A 25,033-nucleotide genomic window follows, 5' to 3' on the forward strand; every position below is an offset into this window, starting at 1 on the left:
TCGTGTTTCCTTCCATATGATGTATGATGCAGTCAAGGGTATCAGAGGAGTGAGGAAAAGAAGGCCGTCCTGGTTCTAAAACATTTATATGTGACCCATCAACTCACAGAACCGTTTACTCTAGGACACTTTAGTTTCTTTGAGCTGGAGATTCAGAGTTGAGATGGCTCAGTGGAGGTTCTACCTCGTGGGACAGCATCTCACCTGATTTTTGGGATCCCTAGCACGACGGGACGCACCTCGTGGAACCCACTGCCTGCACAGGGCTACACACCAGAGGATTCTGAAGGAGTGTCAGCCAGGGATGCTGCACTACAGCCACGATCACGCCTTCCCTGACGTCACAAATACAAGCGGCAGACTAGTGAGGGTGGACCTTCTTGTTCTCAAACGTTCTACCTGTGTATCTTCCTCTCCTCACCTGTCTCATTTCTTGGGTGCTGGGATACGTCTTCAAGTCATCTTTTTCATGAAAAATGTTCACTGTTCAGTACTTGATGTTTAACTAAGAAATTTGAAGCCAACTTTTTAGGTATTGCCACATTTCTACTTTGAATGGTTGAGGACTTTCCACTTTATTCTTCTATTTTTAACTGAGCTATATTGAGGCGTCAATTACGTATAATGACATGTACTGATTTAGGTGCACAGTTTGATGAGTTTTGACAAATGTATCCACCTCACGCAACCAAGCCCTAAATTATGATACAGAATAATTCCACCCCAGCCACCAAGAAAAGTTCCCTGCGCCTGTGTATAGGCATCTCCCCTCCTGCACAGGGCAGCCACTGATCTGACTTCTGTCACTATAGATGACTTTGGGTCTTCTATGCCTAGAATCCTACAGGACATACTTGTGTGTGAGGCTGCCTTCTCTCGGCAGGAGGTCTGTGAGAGGATCCTCATTACTGCGTATTCCAGCAGATTATTCATTTTCATCCCTGAGTAGTAGTGTACTGTCTGCATGTGCCAGGATGCCTTTATCCACTCACCTGTTGAAGGAGATCTGAATCATTCCCAGTTTAAGAACAATATAAATAAAAGTGCTGGGTTATCAGTTAAATTAGGGTGCCAAGCTTGCATTCCTCAGATAAACCTCATTTGCTCATGACACATTATTCTTCCTTCGATTTGTTCATATATTTGAAGATTTTTGCATCTACGCTTATGAGGGTCATTGGTCTGTAATATTCTTTACACGTAACGCCTTTGAAAGATTCTCGTAAAATTATTCTGGCCTCATAGAGTTAGCTGGGATGCATCAAATCTTCTATTTTCTGAAAGTGTCTGTGAAATTGACATATTATTTCTTTGACAGGATTCACCAATTACAGAATACTTAAGTTTTCTATAAACCTTTGTTGCCCTGAACAGTCTTTCATGGCCTTGCATGTGATCCATCTTGATGAATGTTCCATGTTCACTTGAAAGGAACGTTGATTCTACAGACTTTGGACACAGTATGCTGTGAGTCAGTTAGTTGACTCATAAGGTTGGTTACATCCTCTATCTCCTCACTGATGTTTTGTCTACTTGTCCCATCAACTTCTGAGCAAAGAGTATCAAAATCTCCAAGTATGACTGTGAGTTTGTCTGTTTCTGCCATTTCTGCCAGGTTTGGTTCTTATATTTGGAAGCTCTGTTACTAAGTGCAAACTCCATCCAGGATTATTATATTTTCCTGATGAATTGGTCTTTTAATCATAATGCAACATTCCTCTTTGTACACTCATTGCCTTAAAGACTACTTTGTCAGATATTAATATAGCCACAATTATTCGGTTTCTGTTTATAAAATATATGTTCTCCACTCTTTTAATCACCACCTATTTGCATCTTTATGTTTAAATTATAATTTCAGTAGAAAGCATAGAGTTGGGCCTTTCCTTTTATGAAATCCAGTCTGACAACTTGTACCTTTTAATTGGAACATTTAGTCCATTTACATTTATTGTAATTCTTATGTCACTAGGTTTAATTATTTTTTAATTCCTATTTGTTACTCTTGATTTTTCTGCTCTGTTGAACATACTCTTTTTAAGGGGTTGATCAATTTTTTTCATTATTCTCTTTTATCTTCTCATTAGTTGTAGGAATCATAATACATATTCTTAATTTATCAATGCTTATTTATTATATTGTATCACTGCAAACTTCCCATCTGACACATCACTGTTCCTACATCTCATGTCACAAATACAAGAACTTTACAGCAGAATAATTCAATTTACCTGACCCCATCTTTTGTGCTATTCTTGCTACATCTTTTACTTCAACATACATTATCAACTCCATTTTACTGTCTTATAATTTTGTCCTCTGAAGTATTTATAATTAAAGGAAATTATGATAAGGAAAATAGATATTTTATACACACACCCACTTATTTACCATTTATGCTGCTCTTTACTTCTTCCTGTATGTGTAAGTCTCCATCTGATGTCTTGTCCTTTCAGCCTGAAGAGCATCTTTTAGTATCTTGGGTAGTGCAGGTCTGCTGGTGATATTTTCTCTCAGCTTAAGTTTCTTTTGAAATGTTTGTATCCCCTCACTTTTGAAGAATATTTTCCCCTGGATATAGAATTCTAAATAGATATTCATTCATTTCTCTGTTCCTACGTAAATAATATATCTTTTTTAAAAATCTGGCTTCTACCTAGATTTTCTCTTCTTTGACTTTCAACAGTTTGACTGGGATCTGCTGATGTATAGTTTTCTTTGTATTCATACAGCTTTGTCCTCGTTCCCATTTTCCTTCTGGACTCCAAGTACACATAGCCTTGGTCCACTGAGTTATGCCACAGGTCACTGGTGCTCCCTTGTTTTTCAGTCTTTTTCCTGTTCTTCAGATGGGCAGATTTCTGTTGGTGTGTCTCCAAGTTTACTGCCAGGCCTTATGCCATCTTTAATTCATATGAAGCCTATCCGGTAGATTTTTTTCTTTTCTTAAAATTCTAGTTATTGCACTTTCAGTTCTACAATTATCATTTGTTTCATTTTTGAAATCTCAATTTCTTTACTGAGAGTTCCTATCTGTTCAACCATTAAAACCATATTTTCCTCAAGGCCTTGAAGGTATCAATAACTATTGTGTTAAGGTCTTTGTTGGCTAAATACAACATCATGTGGGGTCTATTTCTACTGACTGAGTTTTTCTTAGCTTTGTATCACTGTCTTGCTTCTTTGCATCACTAGTAATTTTTGATTGCATACTGGACATTGTAACCTAAGGCAGGGACTATGGATTATATTATCTTCCTCTAAAGAGCTGATTTTTTTTTTTTTTTTTTTTTGTGGTACGCGGGCCTCTCACTGTTGTGGCCTCTCCCGTTGCGGAGCACAGGCTCCAGACGCGCAGGCTCAGCGGCCATGGCTCACGGGCCCAGCCACTCTGCGGCATGTGGGATCTTCCCGGACCAGGGCACGAACCTGTGTCCCCTGCATCGGCAGGCGGACTCTCAACCACTGCGCCACCAGGGAAGCCCAGAGCTGATTTTTTTTCAACAGACAGTTCAGTTATTTAAGCACCTTAAAATTAGGAAGTTTTAAGCTTTGTTGAGGTGGGTTTTTGGAAAATCTAAGCTGTTTACTAAACTCTGTAACTTAGAGGAATCAGCCCCAAACTCTGTTGTCTCTGCAGATGTTTTCAAAGCTTGGTTTTGGACTCTGTTAAGACAGGTTTAATGTGGTCTCAGCAATAAAGGTGTAGCCTTTCTGGGGTTTCAGCTGCCATGTCCATGGGGGGGTGTGTAAATCTTCCCCATTCTGGGCAAAGGGGATATGCAATTTCATCACCACTGCTTGACCTCTAGCATCTTCGTTTGCTCCTACCCCTCAGCAGCCTTTCCTGGGTGGGCACTGACAGTATTTCCCTGTGCATGGGTATCCTACATTCAGCCAGGGAGAGGCCCAACACCCCAAATCTTCTGACTCCCCCTCTGCCACCTCCTTTGGGTTATGACTCTGTGGTGCCTTGTCGCCCAGATTCTAGCTGATTCAGAAGCCCTACATCCTTATCTTTGCTTCTCAGTGCAGCAGGACCATGCACTATGTTTGAGTTCCACTGTCCCCAGGTGGTACTTAACTTGTGATGTTCTCTCTTTTCAAGGGTCACTGTGTGGAACTGCCAGCTGCCCAGCACCTGAGAACAAATGCCTTATTTTTTCAGTGTAACAGGATATTTATTTTTGCAGGAGATATACTGGGTTGGTTTTTCGTGGTGCATCTTCGTCTTATCCTTTGGGTGTTCACTGCTTCTCCCCAGAACAGGAGAATTTTATAAACAGTTTTGGAACAGTTCTTCCAAACTCCTGTTAATGTTGAAATTTTGACCTCTTCCCAGGAATCACAGATGTTCTTAATGGCATCTAGAATGGTGACTCTTTCCAGATCGTTTTCAATTGACGTTACCCATCAGAGGAATCACTGTATATGGCAGCTATAGCTTTATGAAATGTACTTCTTAAATAAGAAAACTTGAAAGTTGAAATTACTCCTTGATCCATGGGCAGAATGGATGGGTGTTAGCAGGCCTGAAAACAACATGAATTCTGCTGTTCATCTCCATCAGAGCTCTTGGGTGACCAGGTACATTGTCAGTGAGCAGTAATATGTTGAAAGGAAACTTTTTGTCTGAGCAGTAGGTCTCACCAGTGGACTTAGAACATTCAGTAAACCATGCTGTAAACAGATGTGCTGTCATTCAGGCTTTGTTCCATTTACAGAGCACAGGCAGAGTAGATTTAGCATAATTCTCAAGGGCCCTGGGATTTTCAGATGGTAAATGAGCACTGGCTTCAACTGAAAGTCACCCGCTGTTTTAGCCCCTGACGAGAGTCAGCCTGTCCTTTGAAGCTTTGAAGCCAGGTATTGACTTGTCCTCTTCAGCTATGAAAGTCCTAGATGGCATCTTCTTCTTACAGAAGGCTGTTTCTCTACATTGAATACCTGTTGTTTAGTGTAGCCACCTTCATTAATTATCTTAGCTAGATTTTCTGGTTAACTTACTGCGGCTTCTACATCAGCACTTGCTGCTTCGCCTTGCACTTGTGATGTTATGGGGACATGGCATCTTTCCTTAAGCCTCGCGAACCAACCTCTGCTAGCTTCAAACTTTTCTTCGGCAGTTTCCTCACCTGCCTCAGCCTTCACAGAATTGAAGAGAGTTAGGGCCTTACTCTGGATTTAGCTTTGGCTTAAGGGAATGTTGTGGCTGGTTTGATCTTCTATCCAGACCACTCACATCTCCTCCGTATCAGCAATCAGGCTGTTTCACTTCCTTATCATTTGTGTGTTCACTAGAGTAGCACTTGTAATTTCCTTCAAGAACTTTCCTTTGCATTCACAGCTTGCCTAACTCTTTGGTGCAAGAAGCCAAGCTTTCAGCCTATCTCGGCTTCTTTTGACATGCCTTCCTCACTAAGCTCAGCCATTTAAAGTGAGAGACATGTGACTCTTCCTTCCACTCGAACACTTAGGGGCCACTGTAGGGTTATGAATTGACCTAATTTCAATATTGTGTCTCAGGGAATAGGGAGGCCCGAGGAGAGGGAGAGATGGGGAGATGGCCAGTTGGTGGAACAGTCAGCACACACACATCTATCGATTAAGTTCACTGTCATATGGGTGAGGTTTGTGACCCTGCCCCCCACAATTACAGCAGTAACCTCAAGGACCACCCATCACAGATGACCATAACAAACATAATACAAATGAAAAAGTCTACAATATTGAGAGAATTACCAAAATGTGACACAAAGACATGAAGTGAGAAAATGCTGTTGCAAAAATGGCACGGACAGACTTGCTTGGGTGGGGTTGCCACAAACCTTCAACTTGTAAACAACCCAGAATCTGCAAAGCAAAATAAAGTGAGGTGTGCCTGTATCAACTGCAGTTTTAAAAAATACTTAGAATAAAACATGATGGTTAAAATGATTATCAAGAATGGCTTCATATGAGAAGGGAGTATTATGTAATTTGTGTTTGTTCGTGTGCTCTCTGTATCCAGCTTGATAATTTGCAGGTTGGGCTCATAGGTTACATTCCACAGCCATGTAATAATAATAATAAAATAATAATAAGAATGCTTATTTCCATGAAATTAACTAGTAAGTCACTAGAATGGACAGCAGGTATTTGGTGGTATTACTGAAGGTCTGGATTTCAGATATTCTGACCTAGCACAGTGCAAACATTATGAATTGACTGCTCACAGGAGATGCTGAGAATGTGACATGAAGCCTTCAGTGACACAGACAGCAGACAGGAAATTCCAAACCCCGGCTTTATTCTGCATGGCTCTCAGAAGGTCCTTCTTCATGGCATGCTGTAATGCCCAGATGTTGTTTTTCGATAAGCCCAATAATGTGACTTCTATTCCCTTCTAAAAGTTTTGATCAATAAAGACAATTATTAAACCTAAGGGAAAGACTCAAAAACTAGCAAGTAGCTAAATATTTACCACGTCACGTTCAATTCAAACAAGGTGTCTACCCAGCAGACACACATGCCTGTGGGCCGCAGTCTGTACTTTCTACCTTTATAGATTTTGCTGGAGGACGGGCCTATTTCCTATATAATTTAAGACTCTACTATGGTACAATAATGGCAAAGAACAGTATTTCAGTATTGCAAACAGATGCAGAACTCTGTGAGGGTGCCTTAGTTGGAAGTGACCAGAACTGTAAACCACTGTCCAAGATGACAGCTATCCCTGCAAGGACTTCAGGACTTAGAGGGGATCTGAAATCTCTAAGCATCTAGTAAGTCCTAAGAAGGAAGGATTTCTGTGAAAAGTCCCAATTACCCCGATACTTGAACTTCGTGAGAGTTATGTGAACTTCATGGCCTTATGCGGTCACAGGGTGAGACCACTGAGGGTGCTGCCGGGGTCTGTGAGCAGCAGGCAGGACACCCAGGGAGGGGACAGCCCTGCACGGCAGCCCCCGGGCCCTGCTGCCACCCCGCCAGGCCAGCTCCGGGGCCAGGTAACAGCCCCACCTGCCCTCTCCCCCTTTGATTTTCTGGGCATTTGGGCCTCTAAAGAGGAGAGGGTGACAGGTGATGTGGCGGGAAGTGCAAACCGCCGTCTGCTGCCTCATGAAACAGTAACCGGCCCCGTGGAGAGGCTGCCGCCCTTCCGGCCCGAGCATGCCGGCCGCCCGCGGTTGTGGACGGCAGCCCGAGCCCCGCGCCTGCACCAGCTCCCCGAACACGGCAGGTCCGGCTTCTGTGAGCCACGAGTCCGTTTTCCCTGCGGCCCTTTCGTTTCCACGTCTTGAGTCATTTTAGCGGAGTCAGGAGAAGTTCGGTCAGCGACCCCGCACACCGCGCTTCCCGGGAAACGGGCGGTGGGCTGCAGGCCCTGACTGTCTTCATGGAATGAACTGCAACTCCCTGTGCCGCCAAGTGGGGTCCAGCCCCTCGGAGAAGTGCTGGGAACCCACGGACACGCCGGCTTTTCACCTTCCCCTGGGAGAGTCAATTCTGCGCTTCTGGAGAAATCCAGCACAGCTCAGAGTTTTCGTCCACTGACAGTCCTTCCCGAGACCTGGTGTCCAAAGGGGTAAACCTCTGCGTCCTCGTGTCGGTCCGTCTCAGGACGAAGAGCGGACGAGCCAGCAGCGGCCGGTGGGGCCTGGGGTGCGGCAGGGACACCTCCTGGAGCCCTGGGTCTTCCCACTGGACTGCGACACCGAGGGGACGTGGCATGCCGGCTCTGAGTCGCCAGGCCTGATTCAGGGACCGACGGGGACGCGGGGTCCCAGGTTCACGGGAAACAGGGGCTAAGGAGTCCGGGGCTGCCCCACACGCCTGCTGAGGGACAAGCGGGCAGAGCACCCCACTGCCCTCCAGCTCCCCCTCTGTCCTTGGTCCTGTGCCCCACGCCTGCCCCTTCAGCATGAACTCTGCCTCCCCCATGGGTCTCACGTCGCCCAGACGCTGCGACCCCCATGCCCGAGACCCCTTCACCTGCTCGGACTTTGCACAAAAACGACGAGTCCAGCAGGGCAGGCTGGCTCCGCCCCTCAGCATCAGGCGGCCCCAGTGGGGGCGTCTCCCCACCAGCCTTGTTCACGGGCGGGCACCCTTCCAGGCCGTCTTCGCCTTGGAGCAATGCTGCCCCTACTCCTGTGGCCCCAGATCTCCTGCACTAAAGAAGCTGGCATTACCATTTAGACCTGGCTTATTTTATCAGGGTCCTCCGCCCCCACAAGATCCTTTAGTATCTTTTAGAGGAAGGAGAACCAGGGGAACAGAAATCACCTAGCGATGTGGTAACATCGATAAAGGGGATCACAGCAGCAGAGAGAACCAGGACCTGCTCCGGAAATAATCTCGTCCACGTATTCATTTCAGAGCTGAGAAACCAGAAACCCTGGGGGGAAAGTGCGTCCGCACCGAGTAAATGCCTCGGAACGTGGCTCTTCCTTGTGTGAGCTGGGAGTCGGAGCTCGACTACGGAAACTGCAGTGAGTGACCTCAAAATCGATACGCAGCCCCACCTTGTCTTTGGTAGATGCATCCAAATTTACTCTCCATCACCATCCCCCAAACAGACACATTCTGAAAATACTCCCTGCCTTACTACATTATTGACCATGTACCATAAAGTTAGTGTTTTTAAAAGTGCAATTGATTAGAACAAAATTATTTATATAGAACTTTTATAAACACTTCTTTTCTTGAGGGAAACAAGATGCACCAAATCTATACTTTATAAAAAATTGAAAAAAAAATCCAACATCATCTGAGAAAACAGATTTTTTTTTCCCCAACTAGAAAGACCTAAAATTGGATATGAAACAGTCACACTGCATTTTGGATGTTGACCCAGATACTAGATTGGAATTTTAAACCTGAACTGTCAAAAACAATAAAACAAGAAATACTATTTTTTTTCAGGACTCAGAGATTTAGGACAGAAAGGCAGACGCAATAGACTGAGCAGTTAGCTCAGAGTTTCCCAGCATATTCTTAAGAGAACAGTTTTTCTTTACGGGAAGATTCTTTATAATTATATAATTAATTTTACTGTCAGTATCTAATTTGGGATGAGAGCGTAACGTTTCTATGGCGGATTATTCCGATTGCAGTAGGATGGCCCCTTTGGAACAGTATTCACAGGCGATGCTTCTGTATTTCTTATTTTTAAAAACTGTAATCATGCTGACATACGGCGGGCCTTGCGCTCATTCCGGGGAAAGAGTTGGTGGTCACGCTGTGTCTCCACTGTAATTTCTCCTTCAGCGCTCTGTCATGACTTCCCTGCGGTAATTTTTACTCCAGAAATCACCCTCCTCGTGCTTTCATCTCTGGTGTGTGTGACGGTCCAGGCCCCGTTCCTTACCTTCTAAGCCACCTGCCGCTGCCCCATAGCCTGCCCGTCCCGGCCCCGAGCCGCACTCCCGCCACAGCCCTGCTCGGCCCGAGGACCGCAGCCCCCCGGCCGCCCCCCCAGGAAGAAGGGTACTTGGGGCTCGGCGGGGCTTGATCCCAGGTGCAGCCTGGGGTCTTAGCCTTTGAACACAAAACAAACAAATATTTAATATAACAGCACTGTAAGGCAGCAGTGAAAGTGTATCTAAGCCCCTTTTTACATGAAAATCAACGAGGGTTAAAAGAGGCTCAGTGAAGGGACCCAGGATTCCTACAAAATTTGACTTTTAGTCCAGAATTCTTGCAATTTTCTAAATTAAATAAATTATTGGTCAATATTTTACAGGCGTTTTAAAATACATACATTCCACAAAGCCACAGATTTAACAATTTTCAATCCGCATGCCAGTCTCCTGGGAACGGTCTGGGTTTGTGTCCGTGTTTGCTGTGCAGTGAAGGCAGCCGCAGGTCCATGAGATGAAGCCAGTGAGTTTTGTGCAGAGAAGACTTTCTTCCACCAGAACCTCATCCCTGGTTTGCACTGAGACGGTCACTGTATCTGAGCCAGGTCCTCACGGGTGTGACGGTCCCACGACCTGAAACACTGTCGCGGAACCCAAATCACAGGGGACCAAAGCGTCTGTCAGGACGTGATCATCTCTGCCAAAAGTATTTCAAAAGCCCCTGGTGCGGCTCAAGCCCTAGGGGCCTGGGTGGGTCGGCCTCCGGCAGGTCCAGCCTGGCGTCCATCGGCACACGCGCCCGGAGCCCGGCTTGGAGGAAGGACTCATTTAGAGAGCATTCACTACTCTGTGCTTCGAGTTCTCTGAATTTAAATCTGTAAATTTACCAATAAAACTGTCCTATTTACACACTCAAGAAATGTCTCTTGGATGAGACATACTTGGAACATTTTGCCCAAGAAGAAAACTCTGGATCCTCAGGGTACAGTTAGTTCTCTGAGTTACTCACCCCCCATGGCCGTTGAACTTGGTCTAACCTGAGCTCTTCTCTCTAACGTCACAGACGCCAGCCAGAGCTGCAGGGCGTCCACGCTAGTGTTCCCTTTACATTTCTGTTAAATATCTAGAAGCTTGAGAAGACGATAAGGCTTCTATTCTCGCGCAGCGTGGGGTAAGTGATCCACGTAAACAGTCACTTCCTCTGACATGCTGAACGGTGCTCACCTGTATGGTCAAGTTTCTCCTGACGACCCTCAGAGTGGCAACGTATTCACAGCTCCCAGTGCCGGAGGTGACTTTGTTACGAAGACATTTTTTCAGGAGAGACAAGCAACGCTGCAGGAGGAGACACCTAGTGCATCACCCTGACGGGCCTCCTACATGTTTCTGTCTTTCCATCACTGCAACAATGAAACATCCATCTCTGAGGCAGGTGGGGAGTGAAGGGACCATACTGGTGACATCAGAGGGACGAGACCCACCTTCCAGCCCTGGGGCCTCGCCTGCTCCCAGGGGCTGCAGGGTCACGCGTGAGGCGGGACAGGAAAGGAGGCCCGGGCCTGGGGAAGCAGCCTCCCTGCCTGCCCCCGCCCCTCGTTTGTCTTCTCGTCACTTTCCAAGAGGCTCTGGAGTCAGTGAGGAAGGGACGGCCCTCCACCGCGCCTGGGCGGCCACCCTGTGCCGCTGCTCTCAGGGTCAGCACCAGGGACACATCCTGGCCTTTCCTGGGGAGCTGCCCGGCCACACAGAACCCAGGGTCCGTGCAGGCCAAGCGGCCGGCACTGGGTGTACTTCCCAAGCGTCCCAGGGGCTACGAATCCATCTCCCCGGCCAGTCACTCGCTCTGCTGGGAAAACAGTCTTTCACACATTAGGACACAGGGATTCTTACTGAAAATCTCCAGCGAGGAACCCTCGCAAGCAGACTGTCCCACAGGGCCTCGGGCCGGGAGCCTGGGCTGCCTGCAGTGTCGCCAACTGGATGTGCAGGTGTCGCCGGCTGATGCTGGGGTGCCCAGAGAGGGCCGGCTGACCCGGGCCACGGCCGGACCCAAGCTGGCCGTCCACACCGACAGCCAGAGGCATCACCTGAGGACCACCGGTGGGGAGCTGGGGACGGAGGGTCCCGGGGAGCACTGGCCCTGCTCCCTCCTCCCGTGAGCTGGGCCCTGGGGCGCTGGGACAGGCCGGCCGTGTCCCCGGCGTCCGGAACAGCCTGGCGGATGACCCACTGAGACCAGAGGCCTAAGGGCGACAGCTGCGGGGGCAGCAGAGCGAAGGCGCCTCGGGCCCAGCAAGTGGGGGGACTTCGTATCAGGGAAGAGCTTCGGGGGGACCACCAAGCTCCTAAGGAGAAAGTGCACAGTCTCGCTCTGTCCCACGGAAGCCGTGAGGCCGGGGGCAGCCGGGCCGCGGCCCCGATAAAGCGGCCTTAATACGCTTTGCTGGGCGTCAGTCCTGAACACTTTCGGTGTTGGCTTCTCACCGGCCACCTCCTGATGGTGGTAATTTCGCTCGGAAACGGAAAACAAGTGCCTTGGGCCCCTGTGGAGGCTTCAGAGGCATCCTCTTCTTCCCAATTCTTTTTTTTTTTTTTTTTTTTTTGTTGATTTTTCTCTACTGATCTGTTTTCAATTTCACTGATTTCTGCTCTAATTTTTAAAATTTCTTTTCTTCTGCTTATTTTGGGTTTATTTTCCTCTTTTTTAACACAAAGGTGCCCAATTCTTAATTTATTTTATTTTATTTTTTTGGAAATAACTGTTTTTTAAAAAAATATTTAATTGGCTGCACCGGGTCTTAGTTGCAGCTTGTGGGATCTTGTTCCCTGACCAGGGATCGAACCTGGGCCCCCTGCATTGGGAGCGCAGTCTTAGCCACTGGACCACCAGGGAAGTCCCCCCAATTCTTTTTAAAATAGACCCAGAACTAAAATATTTTTGTAACAGAACTTCAGCTTTTACGGCATTTCCAGTTCTAATTTTCTTTGAAAATGCCTCCTGTCAAGCTGCCCCTGAACCTTTCAGGGGCCCGGCCCTTCCTGGACAGTCGGACTGTCCTGCATGAAGCCCTGGACAGAGCAGGTGCGCATGGACAAGACGCCACCGGAAACCCAGCGCAGCATGTGTGCTGGGGTTTTTTTGGGAGGCGACCTATCAACAGGTCACCAAGGTTACGGGGATCAATGACAAGTGCATCTCAGGAAAGTAATTTAAGCAAACACAGGCAGCTTTGCACAAACTATGTTCACATACTCTACAGAAGTGTCATATCTGTCAACTTTTAATCAAGTGTGTTTCTCACTAAAATAATTTTTGCTTTCTCTCCAAAGGGCAGCTCTTAAAGACTCAATTAACCATCAAATATTAATTATCATTGAGAGAGAAGGTTCATTCTAAAATATTTTTCTGCAGCAAATTTAAGACCTATATCTCAGGAATGAAACAGCTGTGCTGTACTATATGGTCTCAGCATGCCATAAGAATATGTAAATAATTTTTCTATTTGAATTTGACATATTTTGAGTGGAAATGCTTGGCTTGTTATCTTAATGAAATTAATTCATTAATTTTGTGAAGACAGCAAGTATCTAAAGTATTTAAGTCATATAAATTTTAAAATATTACAGCAATACAGTAATTTAAAAGCAAATGAACGTATCTGACAACAGGTTACTGTTATATTCTTCAAATTGAAATCATTATTACGATAAGATTAAAAGTATCTTATGAAACACGAATGATGGAGTAAAAGTAGGGCCTGGTTCTTAAACTCTTCACTGAGTGGTGGTAAATCAGGCCAATTTGGAAGCTAAGTGAAGATTTAGAGCTACCAGAATCTACTTAAGATACAGGTCAATAAAACGCTGATGCACAGGATGAAAGTAAGAGGAGTGTGTACATTTTTAGAAAAACATGATATTATTAAACAGGACTGGGGGGCTTCAGAGGTGGAACGATGCCCTAATGGAATCCTATGACCCGCAGAGCTGAGGCACCAATGCAAGCAAAGGTGCATCGTTTCCTGTATCAAGATTATTAGGAACAGACTTGGTTCACGTGAAAAAGATGGCACAGAAATTATACGAGAGAAAAATGACTTCTGAGTTACAAGAGAGAAAAATCAACATTTCGTGAACTGATAATGGGAGAAAAACAGATCCATTTCAAAAATAGTTACTTGAGCTGTTCCATCAGGTTTGAGCAGGGCTCCAGGACCAGATCATGGAGTTCAAATTCTGACTTGAGTATGTACTAGCTGTTTCCTTCCTATGTACTAGCAGGCACGATCTGTGTTTCCCTCCTATGTGCTAGCATGTACTAGCTGTGTTTCCTTCCTATACTAGCAGGCACTAGCTGTGTCCCCTTGGTAAATAAGTTAAATTCTTGTGCCTCAGAGTTTTACCTTCTCCCATACAAAAAAGGGAATCATGACAGATACGTAATATTTAGAAAGATTCCTGCTATGTAATAACTGCTATGTAAATTGTTGTTGTTAATACTATTATTAGTAAATAGATCTATACATATAAGGAGGAAAATTAAGGTGACCCGCATTCTTTCCTTCTATAGTCATTTCAGCATCTGGCATAGATCATTTATTTTCCAATGCCTTTGTAAATTATCGTGTTCCTCACGATATACACTTTTGAAAATTAACATGATGTGTTTTCCAGTCACTAAACAATCTTGGTAAAATTCATTTTAAAACACTGAAAGATCTCATCGCATGAATCTATCCCCATATAACGAATTATTTCCGCATTATTGAGAAGCCAGATTGAAGTCACTTTTTCTTAAGCACATATTGAATGTGCTCCGAAACACGGCTTGTCGTACATTTCTGGGTGTGGAACTGCTATGTCTGAGGTGTGAGGATCCACAGCGGTGTTAGCACCTGCTGACAGACGCTTTCCAGAAACGCTGCTGCACTGCACTTGTCAGTCATCCCCACGGAAAACACAGCCACAAGGCCAGCTTTTGTGGGGACCACTTTGCAACGCCCTCTGCAGAGCCCCCAGGTCAGGACCAGTGGAGTCATCTTCGCCCGGACTTTGCTGAACCTCTACACACCGGCCACCAGTTCTGACTCAGTACCTTCTGGGAGACCAGTCCTTCTGCCTCGCTGGCCCATTCGTGGTCTGTAACAGACCTACTGTTTGTATATAACTGTGCTATTTTTGCCTAAATTCCTTGGAGGTAAGGTAGCTATTCACTGTCTTCCTCCAAATAACCCTTCTCAAGTTTTAAGATGATTCCACATTATTTATTTAAATGTCTTTCTAGCAGCTTTTCTCCTTCAATCTGCTACATTAAAATTTTTGTGGTATTTGATATATACAGAGTGTAATACATATATTCTTATGTACACAAATCCCAGAGGAAGTTATGAAACATAAAACTAAAACGAAGCCCCCTGAAGCTCCCAGGGGACTCACAAATTAGAACATCGCTGCTGCATCCCTCTGCGTCCTCCTGCCTTCCCACGTGGGCTCGGTTGGCCCCCATCTCCCCCGTGACCAGTACCCTGAACCCTGGAGCCGATGCAGTTTTCATAAAGCCCAAAGACGATAAAACGTGAAGGGGGGATTCTTTAAGAAAAAGAATACAAAAGTAAGGCATACACAAGAGGAAATCCAAACGCACTAAGAACTGCTAGTAAATCTTTCCCCAGCAAAACTGCCCTCAGCTGGAACACAGACAGTTGCCCAAACACCATCCCATGGGACTAGAAGTGTGATGCAAGGGAAATCACAGACGTTACAGAAACCTGAGACCACCTGGAGACACTGCCATCTGCTCCCAGGCCCCCAGATGACACTTGTTACTTCTTGCCATTTTGATGACAGCCATTCTGACACTGTGAGGTGGTATCTCATTGTGGCTTTGATTTGCACTTCCCTGACCATTAGTGACATTGAGCATCTTTCCATATGCCTATTGACCATCTGTATGCCTTCTCTGGAGAAATATCTATTCAGTCCCTCTGCCCAATTTTGATTTAAATCGCTTGCTTTTTGCTATTGAGTAGTATGTATTCTTTCTATATATTTTGGATATTAACTTCTGATAAGGTACATGATTTGCACATATTTTCTCCATTTTCATTATGTTGATGATTTCCTTTATTGTGCAGAGGCTCTTTAGTTTGATGTAGCCCCACTTGTTTATTTCTGCTTTTGTTGCCTTTGTTTTGGGGGTTAAATTTTTTAAAAAATCATTGCCAAGACCAATGTCAAGGAGCTTACCATTTATGTTTTCTTCTAGGAGTTTTATGGTTTCAGGTCTTATGTTCAAGTCTTTCATTCATTTTGAGTTAATTTCTGTCAGTGGTGTAAGACAGGGGCTTAGTTTCATTCTTTTGCATGTGGCCATCAAGTTTTCCCAACACCTTTCATTTATGAGCCTATCCTTTTCCCCGCTATATATTCCTGACTCCTTTGTCATAAATTAATTGCCGATATAGGTGTGAGTTTATTTCATGGTTCTCTATTCTGTTCCATTGATCTATGTGCCTTTTTTATGCCAATACCATACTGTTTTGATTATTATATCTTCAAAATTTAGTATGAAATCAGGAAGTGTGATGCCTCCAGCTTTGTTTCTTTCTCAAGAATGTTCTAGGTATTTTTGATCTTTTGCAGTTGTGTATACATTTTAGGATTGTTTGTACTGTGTTTTTTGTGAAAAAATGCCATTGGAATTTTGATAGGTATCCCACTGAATCTGTAGATTGCTTTGGTTAGTATGGACATTTTAACAATAGGTTTATTCTTCCAATCCATGAGCATGGAATATCTTTCCATTTATTTGTGTCTTCTTCAATTTCCGTCATTAATGTCTAAAAGTTTTCAGGGTACAGATCATTCATGTCCTTGGTTAAATTTATTCCAAGGTATTTTTTTCTTTTTTATGCAATTATAAATTGGATTATTTTCATAGTTTCTCTTTCTGATAGTTCATTATTGTGTATAGAGATACAACTGATTTTTGTAATAGATTTTCCATCCTGCAAATTTACCGAATTTTTTTATTAGTACTCAAGAGTTTTTTAGTGGAGTCGCTAAGGTTTTCTCAATACAGTATCAGGTCATCTGCAAATAAAGACAATTTTACTTCTTTCTTTCCACTTTGGATGTCTTTCGTTTCCTTTTCTTGCCTAATTGTTCTGGCTAGGACTTCTAGCACTACATTGAATAGGAGAGGTGAGAGTGGGCAGCCTTTTCTTGTTCCTGACCTTAGAGGAAAAGCCTTATGCTTTTCACCATTGAGTACAATGTTAGCTGTGCAGTTGTCGTTTATGGCCTTTATTATATTGAGGTATGTTCCCTCTATACACAAGTTGCTGAGTTTTTTAATTAATTAATTAATTTGGGGCGGGGCTGCGTTTGGTCTTCGTTGCTACGTGCAGGCTTTCTCTGGTTGCGGCGAGCAGGGGCTACTCTTCATTGTGGTGTGCAGATTTCTCATTGCTGTGGCTTCTCTTGTTGCGGAGCACAGGCTCTAGAAGAGTGGGCTTCAGTAGTTGTGGCTCACGGGCTCTAGAGTGCAGGCTCAGTAGTTGTGGCGCACGGGCTTGGCTGTTCCGCAGTATGTGGGTTCTTCCCGGACCAGGGCTCGAACCCACGTCCCCTGCATTGGCAGGCGGATTCTTAACCACTGTGCCACCAGGGAAGTACCCCTGAGTGTTTTTTTTTGATCATGAAAAGATTTTGAATTTTGTCTAATGATTTTTCTGTATCTATTGTATTAAGATACTCGTATGATTTAATCCTTTATTTTGTTAATGTGGTACATCATGTTGATTGATTTGGAGATACTGAACCATCTTTGCATTCTCAGAATAAGTCTCACTTGATTATAGCATAAGATCCTTTTAATATATTGTTGAATTGGGTTTCCTAATATTTTGTTGAGAATCTTTGTATCTATGTTTATCAGGGATATTGGCCTGTAATTTCCTTTTTGTGGCATATTTGTCTGGCTTTGGTATTAGGGTACTGCTTGCCTTGTAAAATATGTTTGGAATTCTTCCCTCCTCTTCAATTTTTTGGAAGAGTTTCAGAAGGACTGGTATTAATTCTTCTTTAAATGTTTGGTAGACTTCACCAGTGAAGCAATCTGGTCCTGGACTTTTGTTTGCTGAGAGATTTTTGATTACTGATTCAATCACCTTACTAGTAATAGGTCTGTGCAGACTTTGTATTTCTTCATGATTCAGTCTTTTTAGATTTTATATTCTAAGAATTTATCCATTTCTTCTAAGTTGTCTAATTTGTTGGCATAGTATTGTTCAGAGAAGTCTCTTATGATTTTCTGTATTTGTGTATCAGTTGTAATGTCTCTTCTTTCATTTCTACTTTTATTTATTTGAGTGCTGCCTTTTTTTCTTGCTAAGTCTAGCTAAAGCTTTGCCTATTTTGTCTTTTCCAAAAAAACACCAGCTCTTAGTTTCACTGATATTTTCCATTGTCTGTTTAGTCTCTATTGCACTTATTTCCATTCTGACCTTTGTTACTTACTTTCTTCTATTAACTTTGGGATTAGTTTGTTCTTCTTTTTCTAGTTATTTGATTTATAGTTTTAGGTTATTTATAAGAGCTCTTTCTTATTTCTTAACATATGCATTTATCACTATGAACATCCCTCTTAGAATTGCTTTGGCTGCTTCCCATAAATTTTGGTATGCTGTATTTCCATTTTCATTTGTCTCAAGATATTGAGACTTCTACTTTGATACACTGGTTTTTCAGTAGCATGCTGTTTAATCTTCACATATTTGTGGATTTTTCGGTTTTCTTCTTGTAATTGATTTCTAGTTTCATACCATTGTGGTCAGAAAAGATGCTTGACAGGACTTGAATCATTTTAAAGACTGAAGTAAATCCGTGGCTCTTAACTATAGTAAATTCAGTCTATGTATATTGATTTTATTACTGCTATGTCTGTACTTATATCTACCTCCTTAAGTTTGGCTCTTTCATTATCTTATTTTTCTATTCTTTTTTTCTTAATGCATTTTAGTTAAGGATTTTTTTTGTTATTGATTTGCTTTTTATCATTGGATGTTTTATTTTTACTGGTGTTTTATTAATTCGTGAAGTGTCTTAACAACAGTAGGACTTTAGAATGCTTTACATCCAGTCCACTGACTCTGAACCACATACATTGTTTTCAGTATTCTGTACTTGCTCTCTTATCTTAACCTAAGATATTAGACATTAACTTAAGTGATGTTATTACTTTCTGCAGAGAACATTTGTTTAGATTCACATACATAGTCCCCTCCTTTAATCTCCAACTCCCTTCTGGGATCATTTTTATTTTCCTGACATGTGGCCTTTAGAAATTCTGTTAGTGATATACTCTTTCAGATTCTCTTCCAATGAACAAGTCTTTATTTTTATCTTGTTTTGGAAGGATGGTTTTGTGAGGAACACAAAGGTGGACTAATAGTTATTTTTCTTGTCTCCATGATTTTGAAAATATTATTGGGCTGTTATCTAGCTTCCATTGGCACTATTGAGAAATGTGTTGTTAATAAAACTGTCATTGTTCAAAGTGATCTATGCTTTCGCTAGTTGATTTTAAGATTGACTTTTGGCAACAAGGTCAGACAGAAGAGTACGACCCCATCCACATGAAAGTCAAATACAGGTAAAATTAATCTATAGTAATTGAGGTCAAAATAATAGTAATTTTTTGAGGGAAAGGGTAGTTTGAAATTATGGTGATGTGCTATATTTTGACCAGGGTGCTATAACATTTACTGAGCTGTTTCTTCAGAGTTGTATACTTCCCTGCATGTGCCTTATACTTTAATTAAACAGTTAAATATCACTCACTCATTCATTATCTCTGCCTGGGAGACCATCCCTCCTTCCATTTAGAAGACTCAATTCAATGTTTAACTTATGTGCTTATTTGTTTAATATTTTAAAATACATTCGTTTATTTTTCTTATTATATCTGCTTTTCTTTTGCAACTACTATTTATAAGTTTTGTGTCTGTTTCCTTATAATTTCTGTAAAATCTTGTTTCTGTTTTGTGTTTTGATATATTGTTTCTGTACACTTTTGAGCATTCAATTCTCTGTAATGACCCTAATCTTTTGAGTTAATCTTTTGAAATTCTTAACTCAAAAAATCAGGCATTTATTTACTGACATAAATTCTTTGTTTTTTAATTGCAGCTCCTTATTTATTTTTGGTAAAGTTTTCCAACAAAGGGAAACTAGTCAGACACAATTTAGCCTTGCATCTGCCACAGGTAAAGCAGAGACATTGGCATCTGAAGTCCCTCAAAGGACCGGGTCAGCACCCAAGTTCCAAGCACACCAGGTGAAAGCACCAGCTATCTCTCAGGAAAAAGGAAAACATTTTTGGACAACCAGGTAATCAAGGAATAACCCCTCTATGTTCCCTCTGTGAAGGAAAACATGAACACTAACCCACTAACAAGGGAGCCAGAACGGGACGTGCAGGAGTGTGGAAACGGGTGGAGGGAGAGAAGAACCTGACAATATACTCGTTCAGTTGAGATGAGTGACACTGACGGGAATGAGACTTTTTGTTGTTATAAATATTCAGTAAGTTTTCAGTAAGTGCAGTATGAGTGATGAACTTAGAATCTTAAGGTGTGTGAGCCGTTCCTGGGTCTGGAGGAGAACGTGGGGCCTGGGGGTGAAGCCGTGAGCAGACTCCTTCTCATGGAGGGTAGGGAAGATGGAGAAGATGTAGCATCTGGGGAGGGAGCAGTTAATAATTTAGTTTCAAATGAGAACCCAGGGAAGTTGTCAAATACACAAGGTAGCACTGGGAGTGGCTCTGGGAATCACAGACAGAGTGAAAACGCATTCTATCGGCTCCCCCCACTCCACAAGCAGGGGTTACAAATGTATTGGGGGTCAGGGGCACACAGTCATGAAGGGGAAACACAGCCTCCAGGGCTCCTGTGATTGTAAAGCTGCTCTGAACTTGGCAAACTCTGCCTCTTGCTCCATCACGTCTGGTCCTGGGAGAAGGAAAGTGATGTGAGCATGTCTGAAAGTGCAGCCAACGAAAACTGCCTAAACCCTCTGTGTCTGAGGAAGGTTCCAACTCATTTCCTTTGATAAAACAAACTGCAGAGCGGAGCCCGTTTCCTTCACCAATCCAGAGATACGGTAGATCCTAGTCTTCCAAAGACTAAAGCTTTGTGGTCACTCCTTGTACTCAACGTGGATTACATACAGTCCACAAGAAAAAGGTAAGTGAGAGAGAATGGAAAAAATACAAAGACTTAGGACGTTGTGAGACAGCGTAGGCTACACTGACAAAATTTATTATAAATACAGAGTAACTAAGCAGTGTGGTTCTGGTATTGATACTGCAATCAGAATACAGCCAAGGTCTCAGCAATAAACCCAAGACCAGGAAACACACGCTGTGATCGCACTGACCGAGGACACGGGTTACAGCAGCCGGTTACCCAGGAAAATGAATCTGGGTCCCAGCCTTTCACATGTTTTACAAAAGTAAGCCTCATATGCTTTGGAGACCTAAAGTGAAAAACAAAGCTTAAAAATATTTGGGAAAAGAGACACAAGGAAACATCTTTATGAGCTTAGGATAAGAAAGGATGTCTTGAACCAGATCCTAAAACCACAACCTCTACCAGAAAGAAATGGACACACTTGGCTACACAGAAATTAACTTCCATTTATCAAAAGGTAGCATAAATATAATGAAACACACGCTGTAAATTGTGAGCAGAGATTTGAGACCCAAATTCAACAAAATATTAATCCCAAGTGTGTATGGAGATTCCCAAGGGATCAGGAAGGAAAAGACAAACAGCTTTTCCAGTTAAAGGGGTGAAAGTGGACGCACGTCACGGAAGGGGAGAAAGCAAAGTAACTGCAAGCAGGAGAGGCAAGCAGACCTCCTCAGCCACCCCGGGAGCAGCCACCGAATACCCCTGTGCTTGGGAAAATGGACCCAGAGCATGGAGCCCTGGGAAGCCATGGCCACCTGCAATGCCTCCTGCTGCTGGGACGGTGACCTGGGACAGCCGCCTGGGAAAATAAGTTGTCGCTGTTTTGAAAATCAGACACTGGCATCATTTGTGCCCAGAAATCCTAGCTCTGGGTCTGTAGCCAAGGGATATTTATAAGCATGTTCACGGCAGCATGGTTTCAGTTGACAGCAGACTAGAGTAAACCAAGAAACAAAAGCCAAGTGTCTAGTGATGACTGATAATCAGTAAATAAACTGCAGTATATTCACACAATTAAATATAATACAGAAAAAAACAAACAAGCAAAGAAGAGCCAGGGACCTACGTAACATCTGCGGATCTCAAAAACATAATAGCAGGTAAAAATGTAAATCCCAGAAGGCTATGACAGAATAACATTTTATAAGCCTCAAAATGAAATGGTATATTTTAGGGATCTATACATATGGATAACCTTTTTTTTTTTTTTTTTTTTTTTTTTTATCAAGCCAGTGACAAACTCGAGATTCAGGATGCTGTTTATTTGGGGAAGGCCAGAAAATGGGATATGGGAGTGACACACAGGCGGCCGTATAAGCTGGGGACAATGTTCCTAGTACCGATTTGAGTCTTGAGTTCAGGGACATTTGTTTTATTTTTCTGTTTCATAACTCACGTAGACCCTAAACGCAATTTTTAAATATCAAGAACTATATTAAAGGGTTAAAAATGGAAAAGAATGGTATTTTAAGAACGGACTGTGCAAACATGAATCACTTCCTCTGGCTCCGCCTGCCGGTCAGGTAGGTGGTGGTCGGAAGGTGCGAGCGGATATGATTTCCAAGGAAACATTTTTTTCAAGCTGCTTACAGGAGTCTAATCCATATCCACTAACGGCTCAGTGGTTGATGAGACCACACCCTGGACGCTGGCTCTTCTCAGGGCCCACCCAGCCCTCCCTGGGGGAGGGGCAGCCGTCCAAACCCAGGTCACCTGCAGCCCTCTCTTTCTGCTCAACCCTGGTTTTCTTGGGAAGGTGAAGATTTGGAGGATGACGGAAACTCACTGCAAATACACAGCATCACGCTTCCTAGGTGATTCCATTAATCTGGGAATGAATCCCTTTCCTGTGAGTCTGGAGGAAGCTTCCTGAGGACAAACCCCGGCAGTTCCCACCGTCAGGTTCTGAGGAAAATTGGAGCCATGACTCCACATTCTACCTCAAAATTACGTACTCAGGCCTGTTCACGAGATATTGTGAATTAGGAGCTGAAAGTACCCTACGGTGAGAGACCAGGCGTCCACGTGGGAATTACGCGCACGTAAGCACATCCTACACCCATGTTTGAACCTCCCTCTGAAATGGGCAGCGAGGGCTTTTCTAAATCTGCCAGGGGAGCTTCTGGTTAAATCAAAGGTGTGCACGAGCGAGCTTACTGTGTTGCTGGAGTTTCCGTTCAGATGCAAACCGCTGTCAAAGAGGGGTGAGGAGGTCCCGCTGCCGGGCTCGCTAGACGGTCCTGGGGACCCTGCAAATCAAACAGAGACTCACTGCAGATGGAGCCACCAGAGGAGTTGCAGCGCGTTACCTGCAGGTCCACCTACGGGGGTCACCTAGGGAGGTCCCCAGACAAGCCCCCGGGGGAAGCAGCTGCTGGTACGGGCTGTGCAGCCAGCGCTGGCCCCTCGCCGCCCACCCACCATGTGGATGCCCCCGTCTGCACCCCACAAAACGCCTGGCAGAAGGAGGGCAGAACCGGCTTCTCGCCGGGGCTACACCAGGTCCAGGTGCTGAGAGACAGCGGCCTCTCCGAGCCGGTCCCCTGGCCCCAGGGGCTCCATGAACCTGCCCTCCCCACCACTAGGATAACGATGCTAACTTCCCACACTTACTCTTGACTTTCCGATGTTAATTTTTGCATTATTTATTTGTTTGACATTTTCTGATTATCTTTGCACCGCAAGTTGCTTTAGTGAAAAATAGAAGGACCAATCAGGTAAGTTTGAGGAAAGTGATATTTATGAGAAGAGGAAGCAGCTCTGGACTGGGGAGGGAGCAGGGAGCCGCCGTTGGGCCTGGAACATGGGTCCCGGATGAACAGAGGGTCCAAGTCGAGCGTCTGTCTCGGGCAAGTCAGGGCCCTTCCCGAGCACAGTCCTCTTTTCAGAAAGTACAGGGATGGAAAGGGATCTCCGTCCTGTCGCTCCAGCACCAGGCGGGTCCTGTTCCCACGCTTCTGCCACCGCTCAGCCCCCGCCCCGCCCTCCACTGCGGCCCTGGACGCGCCAGGTGAGGTGGGGCGACACCAGCTGCCCCCAGGCCTCGCCCGAAAGACCAGCGCTCCAGGTGGACAGCAGGAGGGGCAGCGGGCCCTCAGCGCACATCGGCCCTGACCACGTGCCCAGGACCCCTCGTGGGAACCCAGACGGGCACCAGCGCCGCAGGCAGAAGGAGGTCCGCGCCCCTTCCCCGAGTAGGGAGCCCTCCTCCTGACCACGACGCACCAGCAAGACCGACTCGGCGGCCCCGGGCCCCAGGTGCCGCCATGGGCGGGTTCACCCGCTGCCCTCCTGACTCAGTCGGCAATTTCAGGGAGAAGCCAGTCACCCCGCACCTCCCGTTATCAAAATGGGCGACGGGAAGGACTCCGATGGGCTGTGCAGGGTCAGGGGTGCCCCGGCCGCAGCGGGTGCCAGCCTCATACACGGGTCCTTCATTTTCTTTTAGCTTGAAAATTTTCAAAGCCAGCGTTAGGCTTCAAAAGCCAACTACTCAGGGGATAAATCACATTAAGCAGAGGCTCCAAACTGGCAGGTGAAGCTCAGTCTGACCTGCAAATCGGTTTTGTCTGATCAAAGCCAAGGCACTGCATTAAAAATCCAGACTTCCCTTTCTTGGAAAATGACAAAAAGCTTTACTGGGGTAAAGTTCCCAAATGACAGTAAATGGCCGGAGCTGAAGGGTTTCACAGCAGGCGCCCCCAGCCCTCCTCGTCCTGTCCTGCCCAATCTTTTCCGTCAGGTCCGAGGGTCTGCAGCATGCATGTCACCAGCATCCGTGTCGCTGAGGACAGAACTGAAAGCCTCGCGACGTTGTTATATTTACTACTTCGACACACAAGCTTCAGGTGTGCTTGTTACTTATTATTATCACCAGTTCACAGATGAGGAAAATTAGTGGGGTATCGTGCAAGTTACTTCAGTGATGTCAGTTTTCTCCTTGAAAAGCCGTGAACGCGTTTATGGGCTCACCTTCAAAGCAGCCGGCACAGTTCAGGTCAAGCAGATGCTCCATCAACCCAATTTCCCTTTAAACACCACACAGGACAGCCAGAGCTTTAAACCTCTCAACAAAATCAGATAAACTCATGGGTCTTCATACTGATGCTTCCAGGCCACCTCCAGTGTCGGCGAACAGCTTCAAGAGGGAGGCTGTGCTCCTTTACGTCCTCACGACCCCACCCGAATGTTTTCTGGCCAGAATATGAGCGTGGGCAGCTTTTCCGTCCACTCGCTCTGGGGTGCTGTGACACACGTGGCACCCTGACTGTGCAAACTCCCTGCTGTGAGAAGCGGAAGCACCTGGGAAATACAGTAAAGGAGACCCTTACTGACCTCTGAGTAAAATCCAGGGCCTGTTACAGGTCACCTGGGTGCTTGAGGAGGGGAAAGAAACACTGAGGCGGGCCCGGCAGCAGGACAAGTTGTAACAAG

The 25,033-nt window shown here is 44.7% G+C and overlaps 1 protein-coding gene across 1 annotated transcript in view; it reads right to left on the reverse strand.

Annotated features, from left to right (window-relative positions):
• The window catches only part of SNTG2 (syntrophin gamma 2), a 151,747-nt gene that overhangs the window by 70,967 nt on the left and 55,747 nt on the right, over window positions 1-25,033 (reverse strand). Inside the window, exon 11 of the mRNA XM_065890866.1 lies at window positions 22,757-22,848. Within this exon, the coding sequence (XP_065746938.1) occupies window positions 22,757-22,848 (92 nt within the window). The remainder of the gene's footprint in view (window positions 1-22,756; window positions 22,849-25,033) is intronic.

The sequence above is a fragment of the Phocoena phocoena genome, chromosome 14 (assembly GCF_963924675.1).
Source record: "Phocoena phocoena chromosome 14, mPhoPho1.1, whole genome shotgun sequence".
Lineage (NCBI taxonomy): Eukaryota > Metazoa > Chordata > Mammalia > Artiodactyla > Phocoenidae > Phocoena > Phocoena phocoena.